This window comes from Ischnura elegans, chromosome 8 (genome assembly GCF_921293095.1).
Source record: "Ischnura elegans chromosome 8, ioIscEleg1.1, whole genome shotgun sequence".
NCBI lineage: Eukaryota > Metazoa > Arthropoda > Insecta > Odonata > Coenagrionidae > Ischnura > Ischnura elegans.
Window position 1 is genome coordinate 34,677,696 of NC_060253.1, and position 23,690 is coordinate 34,701,385.

At 39.2% G+C, this 23,690-nt stretch overlaps 1 protein-coding gene across 1 annotated transcript in view; it reads left to right on the plus strand.

The window, feature by feature from the left end:
• Positions 1-23,690, plus strand: part of LOC124163861 (growth factor receptor-bound protein 14-like) — a 512,073-nt gene that overhangs the window by 454,544 nt on the left and 33,839 nt on the right. The window contains exon 9 of the mRNA XM_046540966.1: positions 12,222-12,575. Within this exon, the coding sequence (XP_046396922.1) occupies positions 12,222-12,575 (354 nt within the window). The remainder of the gene's footprint in view (positions 1-12,221; positions 12,576-23,690) is intronic.

Here is a 23,690-nt window from a genome sequence, read left to right on the forward strand (position 1 = left end):
GTCTCCTTTTCAAGAATGAAATACGACAGGTCGAGCGGAAGTGATGCGCCCTCTTAAATCTTTCGAATGTGATTCGCGAATCCTTTTTAAGAGTGGCCACCGACCATCGCAGAGAGCTCCCACGACGCTCTCCATGTTATCGCTTCGCTCTTAAAACAATAAATCGAGTTGTGTCGAGCCGGAAGAGAATGCCGCCTCCACTCGTCCTTCGCGTATATCCTGATTTATGGTCGGAACTTTTACGCAAAACCCTCTCCTCTGCCGGGAATCTCATCTGAGGGGCGATCGATGGGAATTGTATATCGCCCATTTTAGGTTGACAGCGGAGGTCGTTTGATGTTGTAGGGGACGCGGTTGGGAAATAGGCAAATGGCGGAAGAAAAAGTAGTGTCGCATCGAGTCGGTGACGGTCTCGCCTACTGATGCGGGTAGGACAAATACCCAGTGGATAGGGTATGGTGGTAGTTGCTGGTCTAGACATAGTTAACCCTTTCTAACCTAGAGCTGCTTCTGTGAGAAATTTAATTTTAAGACTTCTCATTTGAGAAGTATGAAAATTTTCTACTCATTCATAATTGCGTGGGTCAGAAGCAAAGGGATACAAGTGATTTCTTTTTTCTATCCAGTGTAAGGTGCAGAAATTAGTTATAGAAAACAAACTAGATCAATTACATATTAAGCGGTGCATTTGAGTTTCCCTTCAATGTCAGCGCAAAACAGAGACTCACTCATATCCCATGGCAACCAGGTTTTTGTGTATTTCTTCTAACAATTAACTTTACCTTACTCTGTTGAGAAAAAAGTCACTTGTACCCCTTGTATTCTCACTCACTCAATTATTGTGGCAGTTACATATTTCGCCATTAATCTTTACAGCACGAAGGATCACGTAGTTAAGATCTTTCCTCAATAGAGCTGAAAATGTATAATTTTTTAATGTTACTTAGAAGCAAAATTGGGTTATATTGGGTTAATCCGAAACTTAACTTGATTGATCCTATAGAAGCTACTCGAAATATGAAATTCGTTAATCGCCAAATCGCGTCCAGGATAAAAACTAAACGCAAGTTAAAGTTATACCTAACAGAAAAATGTAGAGTAGATTGTGGGTAACATGTAATATTATTCGGATTTCGTGGTCAGAAATACGTATTTAACAAGCAACATAGCTTAGGGAATGTATAGAATCATATGTCTCAAATATGAATATTCAATGTAATATCCCGTTTCCATCTCTACTGTTAGAAATTCCTATTTCTGTAGACTGCATTAGATGCTTTCTATTCAGCAGCAACCGAGTACTCTTTAAGTTTACTCATGAAAAAGTATTACTTATCATGTGTTGTCAAAAAGGATGTCCAAGACAGGGCGGGGTAATTCACTCAATGCTCCAAGTACATCTATCTTAAGCGGTGGAGTACTTAAAGAAAAGTGATATTTATTGATCATTGAATACATTTTAAGTGGCCATAGATTGTATTCAAAAGTACATTTTTCCTAATTCCATCTTGAAAATAAGAAAAATATACTGATGACCTTCGCACTAACCGTAGCCCGCAGCGAAATAATCTCATAATGTTAGCTGAATGAGGTAAAGAAATGATGGATGTATGCATGTGGATAGTTTTCTATGGATATGTTAAATGTGAATGGCATGGCATTATGTGAATGGCATAAAAAATTGGGAATAAATTCATTGGGAAAGGTATTTTTTTTTTAATCCTCTTCAATAAAACCTATGGTGAATTTAAATACTTTCATAATCACTGCATTACGCGAAGCTTTAAAAATAATGTAAAGTACTTAAGCTCGGAACCGAGAAAAAAAAACTCATTTTGGCTTTCAACTCAGATAAGTGATTGAGTGGTTATTCATTCATAATTACTAAACCAAAGACTATTCCTAGTTCTTCACCGAGAGGGTAGTAATGCGGACCACATCTGCGGTTATTTTGTGTGTGATCAAGAGATGCAGCAGTTCGTCTGCCTCTGTCTAATCATCACTTCTCGTAGCGTCCACTGTGAGTCCAATGGCTGATGAAACTTTTCGCGTAATGCACCAGCATTGAACGTCGTCCGTAGTGGCGGTACAGCGCTCTCTACGAGTGCTGGCGTGCGCCAAATATCGCGAGGTACTTCCCGAGAATTCTTAGATCACTCGCTGCACTCTTCGAAGGTCAAGCTGCATCAATTATAGGTCATGTGCGAAGTCGTTTCCTCGGTGAAGGGAGTCCAATTTGTTCACCTTGGCGAACACAATAAAATTACGCGCCGTGCAAGCGACGGGACGTATGCCATAGTTTATCCACAGCTGCGATGATTGTCTTCGTCGAATGCATTAGATAGGAAGATATCTCCGTAAGGGTATATAGCCTTGGATAAACCTCAATCCAACAATCCGAGAGAAGATATTTTTCGTCTTGCGCTTGCATCCTCAACCTTTTCAGTTATAGTTTACATTAAAATGGGCATGACTTTTAAGGGATTTTAACCTCTCAATGTGCGTATTTGCCCCTAATTATGGACATAGACCATGAAATTTACTTCGCAAAAAACATGCAATCTTTTGTGGCAAAGTGTCATGAGATCATGATTAAGGTTTGAATAGCAAAAAGAATAATTTTCGGCAGCGTAAAGAAAAGAAATCTGACTGAAAAGGGTAAGGTAGGAATATAAAAAGAGCGAAAAGTTAAGTTTAAAACATTACTAAATATAAACTTCATTGGGTTATTTAAGAAACAAATATTGACCATAAAATTTACTTCGCAAAAAATATCCAATATTTTTTGTCAAAGTATTCTTGAAATCATGCTTAAGGTTTGAATGGCTAAAAGAATAATTTTCGGTACCGTGGAGAAAAAAATATCTGACTGAAAAGGGTAAGTTGGGTATACAGAAAAAAGCGAAAAGTTATGTTAAAAACATTACTAAATATTAACTTCATACGTATGGGTTGTTTAAGTAGCGAATATTGTTTACAATATTCATTCTGTCGACAGTAAAAATGATGCCATGATATAATAAATGCACGCTTCGTATGAAATATGAAAAGCGTTTATTTTTAAATACCCGCGTTTGATGAAATGCTCTGTTCATCCGTGTGAAATACTCGCGCATATATCTCAAATAAACGCATACTGGGCGAAATCAAAGACACTTCGTAACAGACCCGTGCAGGGCCGCTGGGATACCAGGACGGTGCGCCCTCCTGTTCCGAAACTGACAAAATTCACAGTCAGAATACCAACGTTGAGCAGCTAACTTGATTTCAATGACGTCTCATTTAAGAGCATAATTAACACTGTTTTGAGTAAACAAATTAATAATTTAAATTAATATATTCAATCTGTGTAGGTTCAATTCGATCTCAAGAGGGTAAGGATTAAAAATTTCGAAATATATTTATTATATTCCACACCCCCAGGCCCTTTGGTAGCCCTCCCCCTGCATACTGCTGGCGCCCTCTACTGTCTGGTTCAAAATAATGTGCCCCCGTACTTTGCAAATTTGTATCTGGACTTCAGTGCATGCCTTAATAACCAATACTACGCCATTTTAAAGGAAATTTTATTTTCTATTCTGATTTATTTTTTGTTAAATGAAAATTTCAAAAATCAAGACACGCTAGTTCAACAAATGACTCCGCGCACCATAAAATTAGCCGTTTTGTCAACTTCATGAACTTTGTCACTCAACCTAAGGAAAACTACTTTTATTTTTTTCTTTCGGGGTGAACTGTAGGACTAGATAATGTTTAAAAATTTTCGTTATTTTACAACAAACTATGCATTCTAAATATACGAAAAATCTATTTTATTAATTTACATTAATGTTTGCAACTTATTGTGGAAGATTAAAGTTGTAGACGTAGTAGTAAAATAGCCCCAGATAGCCACGAAGCGTCCTAGTCATCACGAACGACTTGTCCAAATTCATTTTTTCAATTTTTAAACCATCGCTCGCTGATGTGTTAAGAAAGTTAAGTGGTCATAGTTAAGTGCTGGTATGCTGAACTGTCTGGGAGAATTCTGGAAAACTTCCTCTTCCGCTCCGCAAGTTAATGCTTTCTTTGGTTGCCTTTGCCTTAGTTAACTGCAGACCGCGCCGTTAAATACAAGCGGGTCGAACAGACAGGTAATAAAATGTACATAAATGTCGGTTCGCTCCGAGAGGAAATTTTACTCCCGACGACTTTTTTAGTGGGTAACTAGTTCAAGGTACTGACTGCGTGATGGAGAATTGTCTTTAATGTGTGTGAGCTCGTATTCTCCTGTTGAAGAAAATAAAGAGAATCTGTTAGTTCGGGCGCCCATCAAATTTTGTTGCCCACATAAATTGTTTCAACTCGCAATTAATTATCGCAATTTCAGCGTTTTTTTCTCTTGAATTTCATCCAGGTAAATAATTTTTTCACTGCAATTTCCACTCGCTGAATGCAAAAATGACTTGTCGAATATCCAAGCAGTAGATGTAGTCGCCAGGTTGCGAGTTTCGAAAATGTTTAAAATTGAAAAATAAGCGACCTATTATGTTCATCAATACTGGCTCGCCTACCTAGTGGCTGCTATTGTAAGATATATATATACTGACTTCGAAAGACAGTAGTGGCTCGATTACGGGATGACAATTTAATTGGCTCATTGTTCGATGGATTTCATAGGATAATTGAGGTAATTCACTTAATACTACTGAGGTAGGGTACTTAACCGAACTTGCATTGTGTTATGATAATTAACCCTTACAAGACAGAACTAACTTAGCGACTGATTTTTATTTTTTTCATATCCTATTCATTTTACAACTAATTAAGAGATAATACTTATGAAAGGAAACCCGAACAAAAAGTTTTAAATGCGTTTTCATGCCAGAAAATTTTGCTATTGTTTGAAAAATAAGTATACACTTAACAAAAAACTAAGTTTAACAATTTAATATATCGATGGCTAAGTTCTAACAACACGTACATAAAAAAATGCAACTTTTCGGGAGAGTAAAAAACGATAATTTTTTTCTAATTGTACGCTAAAATTAATAACCAAAAATTCATGAACGGAAAAAGAACCATACGTTTTACAACATAGAGTTGTTTTTTGCAAGTATTTCATTTTTTTATGTTTTTACACTTTGTTTAAGATATCTGTGTCAAACCGGCCAAATTTTGAGATACGTGTTGTTAGGACTTAGCCATCGATTTATCGATCTCTTGAATAAATTAGCATTTGTGACTGGAGAACGAGTGTAGGGAAAAATATCGAATAAACCGCATACTCACTACCGAGGTGATGAAAGTAACCAATATTGAAAAGGCATAATTAACGTCCAATGTATACACAAGTCATGCGATTCACTTTTTAAAAAATACCTCCGTACTTTATTTACATAACTAAATCTATTAAAGTAACCACAGATACGAAATATAATTTTCATGAATTTTTATAAATCTGTTCCCCCATGGGAACATTGGACTCTAAACGGTTAAGAGTAAAGGGTAATTCGAGTCCCCTATCCTTCGCTCTGGGGTTCATTTTTTTTGGGTTAACTAGTGTATAGTATGAACAACTGTAGTGTATGGACAACTCATGACTTCGAATGCGCTGTAAATCGCTATGTATTCAGGGCATCCGGCAACAGGGTAAACTCGCGGATATTTGGAGGGCTTTGTTTAAATTTTCTGTTGTTTAAAAGTGGCGCGTTTTCGACCTAAACATCACTGGTCATTTTTTTACTTATTGGCATCAACCATCCGGGTTAATATTTCGTGACACAATTTTTCTCCTATCAGTATATTCAGTTATTCACTTGTATCCCTTTGCCACAACAATATTGTGTACCCCAACAAACATTTATCTGCGCATTTATCTCTAAAATTATTTTTTAAAAATACTCATGTACCCCTATTACTGTTTTTTATTCACCTGAATATGTGAACTATTGCACGGAATCAGTATTTTAAGATTTTAGAAATAGCTGATATTCAAAAAAAAGTAGCGCTTTCATTGTGATTCCCATCCCAGTCTTTTTGTCTCGCGTCACATCTCACGGCTGAGGACAGGAGATAGCGATATTGACGGAGGAAGAAAAAACGCGTTCATTGGAGGAGGTCGACGCGTGATGCCTAAGACGGCCGAAATATGATCCCAGATTGACACTCACCTACCGCAGCTTCGGTTTGACGACCCACTCTTCGATGTTGAGACATGACTCCCCGCTCGGACCGTGCACCAGGGATGGCAATCGAAACTAAACGAAATTCAAAACCAGTGAAACTTCAATAGTTTCGTTCCCGGGAGCGAAATGTCGAAACGAAACGAAATGGATTTAAACCCGGGGAGCTAAACTCAGGGTCGAAACGAAATCGTTGTCTACATCGGGTCGAAATCAAACAAAAACTTTGGGACGTAACGAAACGCAGATTAGGTTTCGCACCGGAGGGACCACGTGCTTCACCTTCGAACAGTTTAGTTTCGAACCACACGCCGAGTACCAATAATGGTTGAATGAATTAGAGGTTAGGCCTACCGCCATTAGATGCATTGGGCACTCATATTTTTACCAAAAACAGGAGAACGGTGAACGCCAAATGGCCATTCTATTTTTAAGCTCAATTTTTTAACCTCTCCGTATTCTGTCATGAAATTGGTTGAAACTATTCCCTCCCCTCCCACTCAACTATATTATGAGCAGTGGAGTTTCGTTTAATTTAGTTTCGCTCCTGGGAGTAAAGTTTCGTCCCGTGTCGAATTTAAACTCCTTGGTAATTTTATTTTCGTGCGAAAACGTAACTAACGGAGGCTTCGTATTTTCTTTTCCCTCCGGGTCGAAACGAAACATTGTCGTTTCGTTTCACTTGCCATCCCTGCCGTGAACCTGTCGATGGAAGTGTATGAAATTTATTCCATGAGTTTTCGTGTAGGTTACCAGATAGTGGAGTAATCGGATAGGTAATTCTTTGACAGCGGCTCGGGTATCCAAGTACTCGTATAGATAAGTTTGTTTTAATTAATGAAAATAGTTCTGGAGTGCATTATACATTGATACGTGAAAGTTTTCATGTTCGCAGTCCATTGTTAATTTTAATAACTTATTTATAACTTGCTTTGTTGTTTGTCATCTTGTCCGAATCAAGTCTCCCAACTCAATTTTAACCCAATTTCCGATTAGCTATCAAGCTGAAATTTTCAGCATAACTCAGAACCAGATGGAAATGCAATTTTCTGGCACTTAATTTATCACTGGAAGTTTATCTCGATTATTAATCAGAATGTAAAAGTAAACATGGGGATTAGTTCGAAAAATGGTATCCAAAATCCGTGGACGGCGCTGGGTTCGTTAAAAGGGAGGATAATGATAGAAAATCAAAGCAACAAGTTTGTTGCGTCGGAGTCAATTGAAAAGTTTCCACGAGGAAATGTATATTACAACAGTAGGGCGAATGAGAGGTCAATGGGTTCGAAACCCTTGCGAAATGTTGAGAAGAAACAGCCTCAGGTACTATGTCTCGGAGTACTTTCTGGCTCTGGCCTTGCCCGAGTACCTTCTGAGCAGTGGCGTAGCCAGGTCCGGGAGGTCCGAACCCCCCCGAAATGTATCATCAGAATTATTTTTTCCCATTAAAGATAACAAAATATTGAAAAAAAATCTTGAATTTAAAAAATATTTTTTTAACAAATGAAGTTTTTTCGATTATGAAAAGCATTAAAATTAGTTTAAAACCCTCTACTTAGCACCGTTTTTCAAAAATTTCCCTCCCTGATTTCAGACCCCCCCCCCCCCCCGAACGAAATTCCTGGCTAAGCCATTGCTTATGGGTCTCCCCACTCGAGTGCATTTGGCTACCTCCTCCTACCTGTCGGGATCCGGCGTCACAGAATTTTGCGCACGGACGAAATCGGTCGTGATCGCGTGACGACCGACCGATGGATAATAACGCTCGCTCCCAGATAGCGTGGCGACACCGAGGGCGAAATAATCCGAAGCCGAATCACCTCCGCGGTCGGCAAACTCATTTCGAGACGCACGCATGTACCGGGTGGGAGCAAGCTTCGAGAGACGATAGGGTCTCGTTGTGAATTGCTCCCATTCGGGGACAAAAGCCAATGTCATTTTGAAGGACTCGTGATGCAAATGTTTAAGTGGATTCCAAATTGGATCACAGGGAAAAAAATGTCCGTAAGAACAATTTTTACTAATTTGTAATTTAAATTATCGACTAAAGCACTAGTTTGTAAAATTGCTGGAGATATCTTTTTTCGAGATCATCATTTAATCATCAGCAAAATCATCATTTATTATTTTTGTGATGCAATCCATTTGGCTGCCGGTGTTGAGCCAAAAAGCGCGGTTATGGTCACCTCTTTTTAAAATGGCAGTTATAGACAGTTTTTTTATGGCTTGCAACAAAATGGTTAGAATTCAATGCTTTAAAAAAACACAATTGAGAATCAATATGACACACAATAAGTATGCATTTTTGTAGTTACAATTATGACTTTAGATTTTATCAGAATTAAGTACTTTTATTACCATTTGATTTTTTATATTATTAACTATTCAGATTTTATCGAGCGATCTTAGTAAGCCGAGGTATTTGAAAATTAGAGATGCTTTATGATTTTGGTTTCGTGATCTCGTCGAGGCTCCTCCAAAAAATGACAATTGAATCCATTGCGAAAAATGGCACTATCATGATGCTGCAATTCTTGTGGCCGTTGTGAATAGAGCTCTGGAGAATGGGTTGAGATAAAATCGCGGCATTAGCGGAAAGAGATTGAATCATCCTGTCCATCTTCAGCTCCTGTTTGACGAAACAACGCTTCCCACTCATATCACATATTGCCCGTCTATTTTAGTAATAATGACGTCCAATATCAATGTGCGTCATTGAGGTTACATATATAAATGTATATTTCTCGCTATATGACTCTCGAAGCTTCTTATTTTTTTCGGAAGACAATATCGTCCCTGTGCAGCGATGAAATCTCTGTTAAATTGAGATCGATTCTCGGTAATAATGATGGAAACAGGAAAGTTTATATTTTCCGGTATGTAAATGTTTAGTATCGATAATGCGTTGTTTCGAAGAAAAATATCACGATCTATGGACGCTACTTGAGAATGATGCATCATAGAATTTCATGAGTCGCCAATATATCATTCTTGAACTTCAATTCCGTTTTATTAATGGAAATAGTTCCACATAGCTACAAACTTATTTTTTCTTAGAGTCGCCTACTGACGACTTCAATTCTCAAAACGGTGATAGCGAGGGAGGATCCTGGTTTTATTTTCTGGGGAGTAGGGGGTGCAAGGGTCTGACAGATCTTCTTATATTTGAGATTAAAAACAAAATACAACAATTACGGTTGAATATACTCTCTTTATTTTGATGCGAAAGTTATTAATATTAAATTAAATGATGGATGCTCCTTAATACACAAAATAAAACGGACGTAATGATAACCTTATTAAAAATCTCATCCATTTTTTAAGCGTCTGGGGGGGCACGTGCCCCGCCTGTGGGTGGTAGTACGTTAAACGCTACATTGTATTTTGCCAGGCTTGTTAATAAAGTGATCATCATGGATACATTTCTCTTAACCCGGTAACGCCCGAATTAAAAAGTTTCTGCGATTTTTGTGGCAATCATTTATCTAAATGTCTATGAAACTCTGAGTCTTAGGTGCAAAATTTATTCTTTTACCGCTAAGAGTTACGCCTAGCGGTACCATATGGTACCACCAACATATTTTGCATCATAACATCCCAAATATTAGGCTCACATCAAATAATAATCATACTTTATACGAGATGTACACGCTACAAAAATCATAATAGGGTGGTTTCCTATTATTTTTTTATTGCCTGAATCGAAAGATTATTACTCCTGGAGTACGTATTTCACGCTTTTAGATTTTTAAATGACAATATCTATTTTTCGCGATTAAATGAAAAGTGAAAATTTTCAAGCGCGCGAAAACGCGACGCGTAAGTAGGAATGATGGGAAATCTCTCCGTACGTGGTATTTCTGGTTCCCCCTCCGCCCGGTGAGGTGACCTTGAGGCGAGGCTTAGCGCTGATACGTCGCAGGCTGCCAGCGGGTAGCCTAGTACCCTGCTGGCTGGTAGCGCTTGGCTTAAATAAGGATTATTAATACCTTATCAAACGAGGAAAACTTTCCGACCTTAGCCAGTTTTAATAAGTGATTATTAAGACATGTTTCCCTGAGCTCTGCGCCTCATGCATGCATTGGTAACCTCAGACGATGTATAACTCCTATCTTCTCGTATAGAAACTAGGTCCCTGTGACGTCACGTGGAGTGGCATCGCATGGGCGCCAATCTGGCCCTTTTCAAATGAGGATAAAAAAGGACCATTGCCATTCGTCTAAACCGGCATTTATAAAACGAAATAATTTGTATATTATGAATAAGCTAATGGTGGGTAACGAATAGCAATTATTGCCTTTTGTTTTCTTTGATGAAGGAAACTACCCTATTACATAATAAAACCTTTGGCAATTTAGCAATACATAGGGCGTAAGTAAATAAAATAAAATGCTTGCTCTAAAAAATTCCGTTTCTTTGGGCTAGTTGACAATTCTCAAATTTCAAACGGCTCTAAATACGTTAAATACAGCTTTAAAATACCGACATTTTCTCAAATAAAATACCAAAATGTCACTTTAAATGTTCTCAGCAATTTAAAACTCTCAAAAACCCTAATAAATTATGATAAATAATAAAAAAAGCTACGTTTAACTCTGCACTACCAGCTGGTACCATTTGGTACCGTTAGGCTTTAACGGGTTAAGTAGTATGGGTGAGGTTAACTTGGATATAAAACGCGTTGGTAGATACTTATGCATTTTGTGAACTCTTATTTTAACTCTTACTTAACTGTTCTAAGAGAGCTAAGCCGCGATTGTTCGAACAGTGAGTATGGTATTCATGTTCTTCCTCCATATGAGCTCAGCATCTGCGTCTATTTTTATAAATAACTATCTTTAAACTTGTTAAGTTTAGGCTGGTGTCTTTAATATTCATGGAATATAAATCATTCCGGAAGTGTACTTCCGATTCTGCCCTGTGTCGACACGTTTGCACCCTTAAAGTTATGTGTCGCGCCATTCATATGAGAAATGCATGGTGGTATATTGCACGGAGTTAACAGCAGGAAATAGTTTATTGCATAGCTGTTAAAAACAACCTTTCCCCGCCTGTGGTCTTGATGGAGTCATTGAATTGATGGTCCCGGCGAAAGCCGTCGTAGGAATAATATAGCCCTCTGGTCGTGCAAATACTGGAGGTAGTATAATTTATAGTGGAATTGCGCTGTTGATTGCATCAATGGTGAAGATTATATTCAAGGAGATAGTGGCGTAACAAGAAATATGGTCTTGGAGTAGCTACCCCTCCCCCAGGCAACGGGGTGTCCGGGATTTTTTTTTTAATGACATGCCTAGAAATACATTTTACATCATTTTGGCACTAAAAATTTAACTTTAAGCAGATGCAGTTATTATATGTTTAAAAAAATAGACAATGGTTTTAAATATTTTTTTATTTCTCTTGAGGCTTTGTGCGGAATCTATCCCTTCATCCACCCCAATAGTTACGCCACTGCAAGGAGATAATCTGGGACCTAGTGGTGTACCTTTGTGGAGTTACCTGCCAGTGAACTTGAAGTGCGAAAGTTCCGCAGAGAAAAGATCATTTGCCTTGACCAGGATTCTAGCTTTCTAGATTTAGTAATCTCTTTAGTTGTGTAAATGCAGTTGGTAGAATACGTTTTAGTGGAATGGCACTGTTGATTGAACCAATGGTGAAGACTACCTTTTTTACCACCTCATTTTTCGGACATATCCACATATTTATGGCAAATTAGATGTTAGCAAACTAAAATTAGCGATTTCTGTGAATCCTGCTTCTGTATGATCATGTCATCTTTCAGGACGCACTGAACTAGTTGCAATAACGACGTTTCACGTTGCCAAGCGGTGAAAAAATTCAAAATTCGATATATTGTTTACAAACCGCCAAGACCTAGAAGGAGGTTAATATTCAAGGGGATAATCTGAGATTAGCCTCTTGCTTAGTCTGTCTCTGTCGCTACGCTTATTTTTGACATGTTTAATACTTACTTGCGTGCCTTTAATTCGTCCATTTTTCTGTGCTCTCCTCTGTGACGTTGCACTGACCTTGACGTGTTGCATCATTTTGCAGGGTGGCGATGGGTCTGAGGGAACCGGCTCCAGCACCGCCGGCGGAAACAGCAGCATCGGAGGGACGCAATTGCAGGTGTTTGCCCACCTCGCGGACTACAACGTCTACTCGACGCTGAACGCCAAAAACCAGTTCCGGGCCCCGACGGAGTTCGGCCTTTGCCTGAGGCCCACCGCCTACTCGAGCTCGCCCTCGCCTGCCTCCTCCACCTCCTCGCTAGACGGCCCCCCGAGTGCTGCCCCCGACGAGGGCGGCCCCCCAGCCGCAGCCCTGGCCCCCAAGACGCTCCGCTGCCTCGCCTGCGACTCGGAGGGCGCGCGCCTGTGCTGGGTCACAGCCATGAGGCTGGCCAAGGTACGTCCATCTCTCTCTCGTGCGCATGCGTATGGTGAAGAAGCACATTCGGCTCTGTTGGGAACTGGCTCTCGGACGGGAAAATTTGACTTGGTAACTCGCCAAAAATAACGCATTGCTTCCGTTGCTGTTCTAAGATGTGGCCACGTTAAAAGTCCCGAGTCAGTTGTATATTCACCTGATATTTCACTGGAATTTTTGTTATGATAAAATTCCCTAACATTTCTCGGTATTTCGTCAGTGGCCTTGGTAAAACCATAGCATGAATGTGTTTCTAAGTCTAAAATATGTACATCATTGACGTCAGTGGCCCAGGATGATGTTGACGCCAATCGCCTCAGTGTTTAAGTGGATAAGGGCGTATTTTTTACGTATTCGATCGAAGAGTTTTTCGTAGAAAAAAAAATGAAAACGTTAATGCACACGATATAAACCGGAAATAAATTAAAAACACGTGTTAATAGCAACCCCGTGACGTCAGCGGTCTCGACTGATTTTGGGACTAAATGTCATTACGGTAAAGTTTACGAAGAACCGTATCTCTCCACGTGCATCATGTGATTTCGTCTCTAACCGCGGCATGGTCTGTCATCTCCTCCGTTGACTGCTCGTCTCGGCGAAGACTGAGGAAGTCTGCCGGGGAGGGGGGAAGGATGCACGGGGTCTTCGGGAGTCACGTACGTGATCCAGTTCAGCCACGCGCTGCAAAGATCGGATTTCCTCGGTCACAGAGGTTTTCCCATGACTCGGAGGGCCAATCCCAGGGCTTGGGTGCGCTTGAATCATTCGAGATTGATTCTGGGACGATATAATGTAATGGCATTATTCCGTGCAGAAATCTCTTGTTTGATTTGAGCTCCTTTTTAGCGTTAATGAACAATGATCTACATCTACGTAATACCCTACGAGCCTCCTGTAGGGTATTTGGCAGAAGGTGATCAATCACCAGCATGTAGCATACATGAAGGTTCTCACATGCACCCTACTCGAGCATAAAAAATGTTACGTTTACTGAAAAATTATACTTCCACATTTATGCGAAGGCAAAACTTGCCAATTACTTATGAAAGCAATCTGCCTTTGATCTAGCATGGGAGGGCTTTATTGTAACCTTAGACTCTTGTTATTTTTTTTAAATTCACTTAATTTCCGCATAAATAAACTTTTCACTCATGAAATAAACTTTTCCCGCATAAATTCCCTCTCCACACTTTTTGCTTCCCTCCTGTTCTCTCTTTAGTCACAACCATTCCCTCTTAGCTCTCGCGTTTAAGCATAAAAAAACATTCAACAATCCAAATAAAAATAAGAATATTTGAAGTAACGAAAAATTACATGGAATAAATTCTTCAGTTTCGGTTATTACCGCGTAGGTTGCTGTGGCGTTGGTGTTAGCGTTGTCAGGTCGAACTGAACTTCAATCTACAACTCAAGACAGTAATTGAAATTGTTGTCTTCGCCACAGCAACCGACGCGGTGGTAACCGAAAATGAACGATTTCACCTCTCACTACGGAAATATCCGTTCTCACATTATAGGGAACAACTAAACATTTAAAATTGTAAAAAAATAACTAAAAACTATACGTTAGACTATTCTCACCTATCACTTCTGGATGAAGGACTTGAGTGGGGCCTCCTGAACGCAACTTCACTAGTCCTGCTCCCCAACATGATCCAACTCTTCATCCGAACCTGTTTAGCCATATACCTACCCCGTCTCTCTTCCATCATTCGACCTTCGACCAAGACTCTACAACTCCATCGCCTTTGATAAGATGCTCAAAACCATGCCTCTCGTTGTCTCGGCTCCCATGTACCATCTCACAGAATTTCCGTGCCATAAGCGTGTGGAGCTTGGCTGTACCTGTGAGTCAAAACTCACCCCAATCAGTTCACAAAAGCAAATTAAATAAATGGCGGATGTGTATTGTTGACAGTATGAGTTGTTTGTGTGAAAAAAGAAACTTAAAAAATGATAAATTTTGAATATGTTATAAAAAACAGGACAATTTTAAGAGTTATTCATTGATAATATTTTGAAAAATTGTTTTTCAATCTTAATTATTTTTTCAATTTTTTTCATCCAATCTGATTGACTTTTGTTTTTTTCCTTTTAATGATTTTACAATGCATATTAATGCGCTGATGCGAATCTTGAGAACAATTACGTTCACAGTGAGTTTATTTTCACTAATTCCTAAATAAAACGGAACGATACAGTTCTAAGTGTTGACTCATGATTAGAAGCGCTTGTAGGCCATCTTTGTCATCCTTCCCATCGAGGAGGAAGATTACTTTCTCCATCCATCCCTTTCGCCAAGCCCACATTTCAAACTCCTTTCGAACTATTCCCATCCTCCCCTTCTCCAATGGTCCGCGGAGACGCTACAACTCAAGGTCAGGCCCCCCTCGCCTCACCAGCCTCCCTCTTTTACTCTTGGACTCATCCTCGCGTGAGTCACGACAGGTCTTTTGCTGAAAAGTTCTTTTTTTCTTATCTTCGACTCGCTACCGGGCAAAAAAGCAAACTCAATTGTTACTACCCAGAAAACCACGGATATTACGCACCGGAACCAGGCCTAGCGTAGGTTATCCATCTTAATTAGAATTTGCTCAAGCGTTATTGATGTTTTCGTCGCTTGTAGCTATGTACTCTTTGTAACCATGGAAAATTATAAAAATAAAATGTTAACGTTACACGTTATAACGTTCATTTATCAATGCGTAAGTTTCTCAAATTGCAAGGTAAAAAGCATCAACAATTCTATTAGTACCTATTCTATATTCCGTCTGTACTCTTAGTAACCGTGGCAAATAAAAATAATAAACTATGAGCATGAAATCGTTGATTTATCAACGCGTGAGTCTTGTTGTGATTTTCAAATGTCGAGGAAAATATAAAACGAAACGTTATCCTAATATAGCCAAATTCTTATATTTTTCCAGCTTCAATTTGCTCAAATTATATTAGTAGCTTTTCCATATTACTTGCATTTAATTCCTCGTGGTTATACTTTTATTTGTACATGATCATGTGATCTATCTACTTGCTTGTGTTTCAATGACTAAAAAGCTTGCGTTCATATCAATGCGTCAGCTTCATAGTGATTTTCGAGGAAAATTGCCACGAATCATGATTCTGTAATGACCAAATTCTGCCATGATTAGCTTCTATTTGGTGAATTTTTATCAGTACCTATTCAATATTGCTTGCATGGAATTTCTCATGTTTATACTTGTATTATAATATTTAGTATATGATCATGTGGCCTATCTGCTCGCATTTGTTTCAATGATATGAAAGAACAGTATCCCAGGTTCTAACACGTCAGCCGTGCACGGGTCCTCTGAATCATTCACACTGGCCGGGCCACCACGCCCACGAATCCATCCAGGCTGGGAGATTCATAACTCGGAGACCTTGAAAGTTTCCTCTCCCTGCGTTCGTTACGGCACGAGGCATTTTTCAGGACCCACTGACCCGTGCAAAGCTTCCCATCTCGCAAACCCGACGGTTCGGAAAACGTTTGATTTTCCGACGCGTCCCTCAGCTCATTGTTATCGCGAAACAAAATGGCTCCGGATGTAACAATGAGAAGAGTGTGTGTGTGCCGGCTTTTCTCCGCTTCAGAGCGCAAAGGGCAACTATGTGTCGCATTCTTCAAATTTCTCTCATACCGACATCCAGGCCTTTTCAAATCACTGTTTATAGCCATTAACTATGTACGAAGTCATGTGCACGGATGCTGTTTTTCACTAAGAATGAAATTCGCCGTGAAAAAATCATTTGGCTCAGCTGGGATTCGAACCCAGTTCTCCTGATTTTCGGCCTGGTATGCTCCACCAAGCTCTGCTACCAGTTACTCCATCAAGGCGAACTCCAGACTGGGTATATAGCGAGCGACGTGTTCACGTCTCACACATCAAGTCAGGTGTCAAGATGGCGTAGCGATGTCACTGATAGTACCAATACCTGACAGGCAATCGGGATCCTCCGGGTTCGTATTTCGGCGTAGCCAAATGAAATTTTCACGGCGAATTCCATCCTTTGCTTAAGCCTTTTTCTCGCTCCTAAATCCTACAAATTGGAATTTTCAACTTGCCCCTTTCCTTTGGATGGGCACATGCGTGTTCGATTTCTCTCTTACTAATCGTATGGTGGAATACACCAATGTCCGAGGATTTCCATATTTCTTCTTTTAAATTACTTTCTCTTAAGATGTACGGTTTTATTTTTCTAATTGAGGTTTAAACAATTGAAGTTTCTTCTTGTAGGGATCGATATTATCCTTTCGATAAGAATTTCTTCAGATCTGGCTGCTGCAATACTAATGTAATAATATTATAAACTCTTACCTCTAAACACTTCAATGACATATCTACTATGTTACCACGAACTTTGACTTTTATATAGAGACTATTCCCATTGATATAGCCACTAACACTGACGTAGAGTTTATTTTTATCCTGATAAAGTCCATCTAATTCATCCTGGTAGCCTCACATTAATGATTAATTTCAGCCAAATACATAAGGTTTTCTACATTATTAGTTTATTTCATTGCATTTATTATAAATATAGTGCTGGGAATTATTTCTATGCCTTTAGGTCAACCTGAAAGGGAATTTTTGTATTCTAATGATTCATTATTGAAATTTTCATCATGAATGTACAGAAGTCTGTACCTGATGACACTATTATAGGCGAAACCGGTCGTACAATAAATTTAAAATTTTGGAAATTGCTCCTGCTTCTTTGTTCTGAAAGTACCTTTAAGCGATGGCATGATATCAAAAAGTGATGAAAAGTCCTCATTGGTAGCAAAACTAACTTGGCAAATGAATCCATAATGGAGAATGGGCCAATAGGTTTATAGCATCGCCGGTAGTTTAACTCACGAACAATGTTTTGTCTCTGCACTCGTCCGATCGTAAACGAGGCTCGGATTCGTATAATGGAAATTTCACGCGCTTCTTGGCCTCACCGAGTTTACGAGTATCATCCATGCCTTGCGTTCGAGTCGGGCACCGTGAACCATGAATGAATGGGTACTTATCTTTGCGGGAAATGTCTCTTTCAAAAGTGTTGATGAATCATAGCCCTTATCGTGAAATATCTAGACACCATTTGCCAAGGTCTACCACTCAAGCGCCAATTGCATGTTTCCAGGGGACTCATCAGCGATGATGCTCCACAGCAGAGCGGTGGCCTTGCGAACCAACTTCATTATGAACTGAAGGAAGGAATTTCAAGAATCAAGCTTAAATTGCACCAATTAAAGAAATTAAATAAAATGGAATGTTTCCTTTCAGACGAATTCAGTTTGCTATGCATGGTCACGTCTTATGTTTACGTGCGAGGAATCTTGTGGAGATCCACTACATTTTAATTTCCTTCTCTTTCAAACGTAAATTTTGTTTTTAGAACAATATCTTTCATGTTAAAAATGACTTTTTACGTTAATCAGCTGTGTGTATTCCTTGGTTTTCTATGATGGACTCATTTTGGTCTACAATTGTTATTTTCGTCGCAAAAATAATGAAAAATAGATTATTTAAACTATAAATTTTGAAAGAATCTTGATATAATTTTTTTGTGTAGCACTTTAAAGGAATTCGCAAAAAATGAATACATGAAATCATAGTTCCTCAGCCTATTTTTTAGAACGTAACCAGAAGGGTGTGTAACTATAAGTCGTAATCTTAATGAAATGGGACTTAATGTATTGGTTTATAGAGCGTTCAAGGTTTTCTATAGAATGGAAAAAGGTCATTGTTTATTGATGTGAAAATTTTGGAATTAAGCCTTTTAGTCGTAGGCATTAGGTGTGTATGAAATGGCTGCATATTTTCGATATTCTTTTGTCTTATAGATTCTCCAGGAATACATTATGAGCTAGAGCAATTTATTTTGAAATGTTATTGTACTTCAACTTAATTAATAGCGCGATTGACTAAGATTCTGACGTAACATTGCAAGTACATATACGAAATAATCTTAGGCGATACTTAGGGTAAGTTTGTAATCTTCATTAAAAAATACAATTGTAAATAATATCAGAGCAGTAATTAAAAAGATACCAATGATATCGTACTGTCTACTTATTTTAATTTCAAAACTCTACTACACGTTTTTCAACTGACTCGCAGTCATCATCAGGTAGTAGAGTTTGGAAGTTGAAATAAGTCGACAATGCGATATGTTTGTGTATCTTTTTACTATGCTGTTCTGCCATATCTCTCCGGAAAAAGTTGGTTTCAGTATAATTAGTGTCGATACAGTGTGTTTTATTTTTAGCAATGAAAACACTTCGCGTCTTCCACGATTAATATTTTTAATTGGTGTTTGATTACGAGGATAACCATTGCAGTAAAATAGTTCTTGCCTCTCTCGTAGTATACCGTAAGTATTTCACTGCTGCTGTTCGAAATGTAAGGCTATTTCGTAAGTTGCGGGCAGAGATGCGGACGTTTTTTTCTCAAACTCTCATCAACGCATGGGAACATTTATCGTTTCTAGTAGCTTGTGGATCTCTGTGATCTCGGCCGACGCTAATCTCTTCCGCCTTGATCATTTCTCTTCCTAGCCGCCAGCGTTGTCTCGTCCCTGGGGTCTTCCCCAAGGAACCTCGCCGTCTCTTTTTCCCTTTCCCATTGTGTTTCCGGGCTAATCCGTCGTGTTTCAAGGTCCATTCAATCCATCTGCCTGTTACTCTCTTCTGTGAGGTGCACCATATGGCTTCCATCTCCTTTTGATCTCTCAACTTCCTGTTTTGTTTTTCATTGCTCCAACTACGGCTCCAAGTGCCATCTTTTTAACGGCTGCACTTCGTCAGCGGTCCTGATTTAAATCGATTCTGGGTCTTGATACTATTTAATCGTGCCATTTAGCCGATGCCGCATTCAGATATTAGATTTAAATTGCTGCGATACAGCTTGAATTGCTTCAGAACAGCTTATTCTTCATCCATTGTTACTAATAGTGTTAGTAAGTTCAAATTTGGTGACATCTCGCGGTAGTTATCAGTAAAATGCATATCAATAGGAAACTTTCTTAATCCCGTAAATTTTAAGTGCTTACCGGACAAATCTGAGAAATAATTCACTCGAAGAATTTTATAAACAGACGCGGAAATGAGATGTGATCATCAGAATGCTCAAAATGTTCAGCTATACAACGAATTGAAACCTCAACTTTACTATAATCTACCCCCGCTAGTTAAAATCAACTTTATGCAACAATCGTTATTGATAATTGTTTGGTTACTACGTGCGAAATATTTTGTTTCCAATGATACGCGCTGCAACCGATCTGAAGATCTTTTTTTTTACTTGCTCTAATAGTGGTGTATTTTAGTTTTTTTTCCTTTCTTTATTCGAATTCCGTCATATTTTTACTTAAAATATGTGAACACGTTCGCCAATAGTAGCGTGCCATCAGAAAGGAAATGCATATCCTATCTTAACCGCAGTGGGTGTTTTCAGATGTCAGGAATTGGATAAGAAAGAATGCACGCTGAACATTTCAGGCTTCCTTTATAACCGTACATATGACATCGTCTTTAGCCTCAAAATATTCACGGATATCACAGTCGGCCATGAGTGCAATCTTATCCGCAGGCGGAGCACAATATTTTTCTCAGGTTTCCTTTTATATATGAGCAGTAGTGTCTTACTTTTATCAGCTGCACACAAGGAGCTTGTGATAACTTCCTGCCGCATATCTACGCTCACGCATTGCATTAGTCAGCCGAGTGTGTATTACCCTTCCGTCAACCTTCAGGCTGCATTACAGAAGAATAGATCAGTACACTCTGCAATGAGTTATATACAACGCATTTCCCCTTCTATACATCAGTTTTTAACTGCGATTAGTTCAATTCGAAATTATAGGTATAATGCTGAAATTAACCGAAAAATTTGAATTGCGAAGGAAAAACTAAATTCGTTTTTTACTGCAATCAGTGCATTACACTGCTGATAGTAAAAAAAATAAGAAATTATAATTTTCAAAGGCAATTATTTCAAAGGAATCAGTTCTTCACAATACTGTAAATTAATGGAACGTTTACGTTTCTAGGCTCTTCTTCGATGAATCGTTCTCGGATTTCCTACCGGCTAAGGCCGCCGACTTTTTGAAATACTTTTCCATCCCCCTCAGTGCTGGTTCACTGATTTTTCATCTACATCTACGTGGTATCGTGCAAGCCACCACCAGGGTGTGTGGCACGGGGTGATTCCATACGAGGCGTACAACACTCATTATAGTAGAAATGCGCTCGTTCGCCGGATACAGGCCCAGTGGGGTAGCCAGGAGTTTCTTTCGTGGGGGGGGGGTCCAAAACCAAGTTGGAAATCTTCTGAAAAACAGGGTACTTAGTAGATGGTTTTAAACTAATTTCAACACTTTTCTTAATCAAAACAACTCCATTTGTCAAAGAAATCTGTAGTAAATTCATGATTTTTTTATATTTTGTTTTCTTTTTTGAAGGAAAGAAATTGTTTTTATATTTCGGGGGGGTCCGGACCTCTCCCCTAGCTACGCCACTGCACAGGCCAAGAACTCAGGACAACGACGCGCGGTCAGACCATGAACTAGGAGAGTGTCGAGGACACGGACATGCTAGCTTGAAATTGAAACTGCTAGTTAGAAACAGAAAAAAACGAAAAGATAGCGTAATAAATGTTCCATGCATGAGTTATAATTGGCCAAAAAATTCATGTAGTTAGAATTTAGAATCATAATAATGTGTGAAATACTCATACAGAGGCTATTTTACCAAGTCCGTGACAAGCCGTATGAAATACTCATACTAAAGCTAAACCGTTGCGTGTATTACGGCCCCTTATTGTACGCGGGAAAAACGAAATCTAAGCCCATCGGTTCTGCAGCCTATTTCTCGCATCTTTTCCATGTGTGATCGTTTTCACCATCATAATTAGACTTTAGAATTACCAATTAGTTGTAATCTGACTAACTAAAAAGGTGGATGGCGTAATAAAAATTATAATGATAGTAATAATAATTTGCCCGTAGCAAAACTGGAAGGAATTCACGTGGCGTAATATTACGCTTATCGCACGTTAAAGCGTTGAATAACAGAATTTAAATATCAAACGTTGCACAGGCCTAGAGACCATGGGAAACTGTTCCTATGAAACATCCGCATAAATGGAGCCTGAACGCGGTTGGTATCCCGAAAAAGATTCATCACAATAGGTTGCTATGGACGACGCGTCTGCGCACGGTGACGACTTGAGGGATGATTCTGGAGGCAATCGGTGGAGCGAGACCTCGCCGTGGTCTTCTCCTTAGTAATACAAGGTTGGCCACTTGGATTCCCCTTTCCCCTCCCTCCACTTCGTCGAGACCTCTTTTTCTCCCGTGGTCTGTCGGGAGAAGAAAAGAAAAGAAACATCGCCGGAAGATGAGCCGCACAGGAAACCCATGGCGATTGCGGTTTTCGTCTTTCCTTTTTTCGTTCACCACGGTTCAGCTGAGTCGTCCCGCTCACGAGAGTTTTATGAGCCACCGGACCAGGCGCTTCTTCTCGCCCAGAAGTCCTCCGGGATATCTCGCCGGTAGAGTTGAAAGAGACGAGGAACGCTATCCCTTTCACTGTTCAAATCGCGAGGGACGAAATTCCTCGTATTCCTTTATTGATTGAAGGAATCAACGTTTATTTATGCTATGAGATATCTGTAAAGAGCAAAAAAGGAAGTACATTTTTATATTCTCCTCAAAAACAAATAAATTGCTTATGAAAATATTCGACACCCATTTCACACAGAAATATAAGTAAAGAGAAGCCGCGTTTTAAAATAAGTCATTACAAATACTGTTGCAATTTTCAGTCGGCCATATTTTAACAAAGTGGTACTACCCCACTAAATAATAAAAATGAAAAAACAAAAGCAAGCTCGAAAATTTTACATTCAAATTATTTTCTCGGGCTTATTTTTTTCAATATTTGATGTAAAGGCAAATGGTGAACTGGGTCTTCTTTGCTTATCCTTACAATTTCAGGATATCATCAATAATTACACGTGTAATAAATCACAAAATATGTATGGATTTTCGAATGAGAGAAGGAAAAAGAAACAAGATTTCTCACCTAAACAACCTTGATAAATTTTCCATTGCTTTAAAATTATGCCCTTGCAAACTCATTTAAGCATTCGTCGATAGACCATCAGCGCTATGGTTGTAAGTTCACGCAAAAATAACTTCCATCGCACCTCACTTTTCCGTACGTGATTCGCAACTGTGTCGAAAAGGTATTGCGGTTCATTGTTACCTCACGCGATCTCCGCCATGCAAAGCATTAGAAGCCATGAGTTGTCCAGAGCATCTGGCAACAGGGGAAAATCGCGGCCAATCGGAGCGCTTGGCTCAATTAGGGAAAAAATGGTACGTTTTCGACCTATAGATCATCAGTAGAGATGCGTGAAAATCGCAAATGCGATATGGATGCGATGTCCGCAAATAAATGCGGCATAGATGCGATGAATGGACCTTTATGATATTTTTACGCAAATTTGCCTTTTCGACGGCAAAATTCGTACATTTTGTGCCAAGCGCAGTTTAAATGCTCCGCCGACACTCACCGCTTAAAGCATGTGAGCGACTGGCCAGCTGCTAATTGGCCTGGACTTAAAGTGGCCGCGAACTACCAGTGGGCGCGGGCAAACTACACCTCTGCCACCAAATGCCTTATTCCTTACTTTATTATTGTTCTACAATATAATTATTTAAAATATTCTGTATTTTGTCATATAACTGTGTTTCACTACATTTTATCGTCATCTACCTCATTATGAAAATAAAAAATAGACGCTACAAAATGCTATAAACTGTTATTGAATGTGCGATAAAATAAAAATGAAAGTGCGACTTTCACGTATCTCTAATCATCAGTAACTTTGGTTCCTACTGGCATCAGCTCTCCAGGGTTAAAATTTCGTGACACAATTTTTCTATACCGACGGCGGGTATACCGAAGGATACGGCACACGAGCGCCGCTAACCAAGTACCAAAACTCACATACCTAACTACAAACAAAAGTTGTTCAGACCACCTGGCAACAGAGAAAATTCGCGGCCAATCGGAGC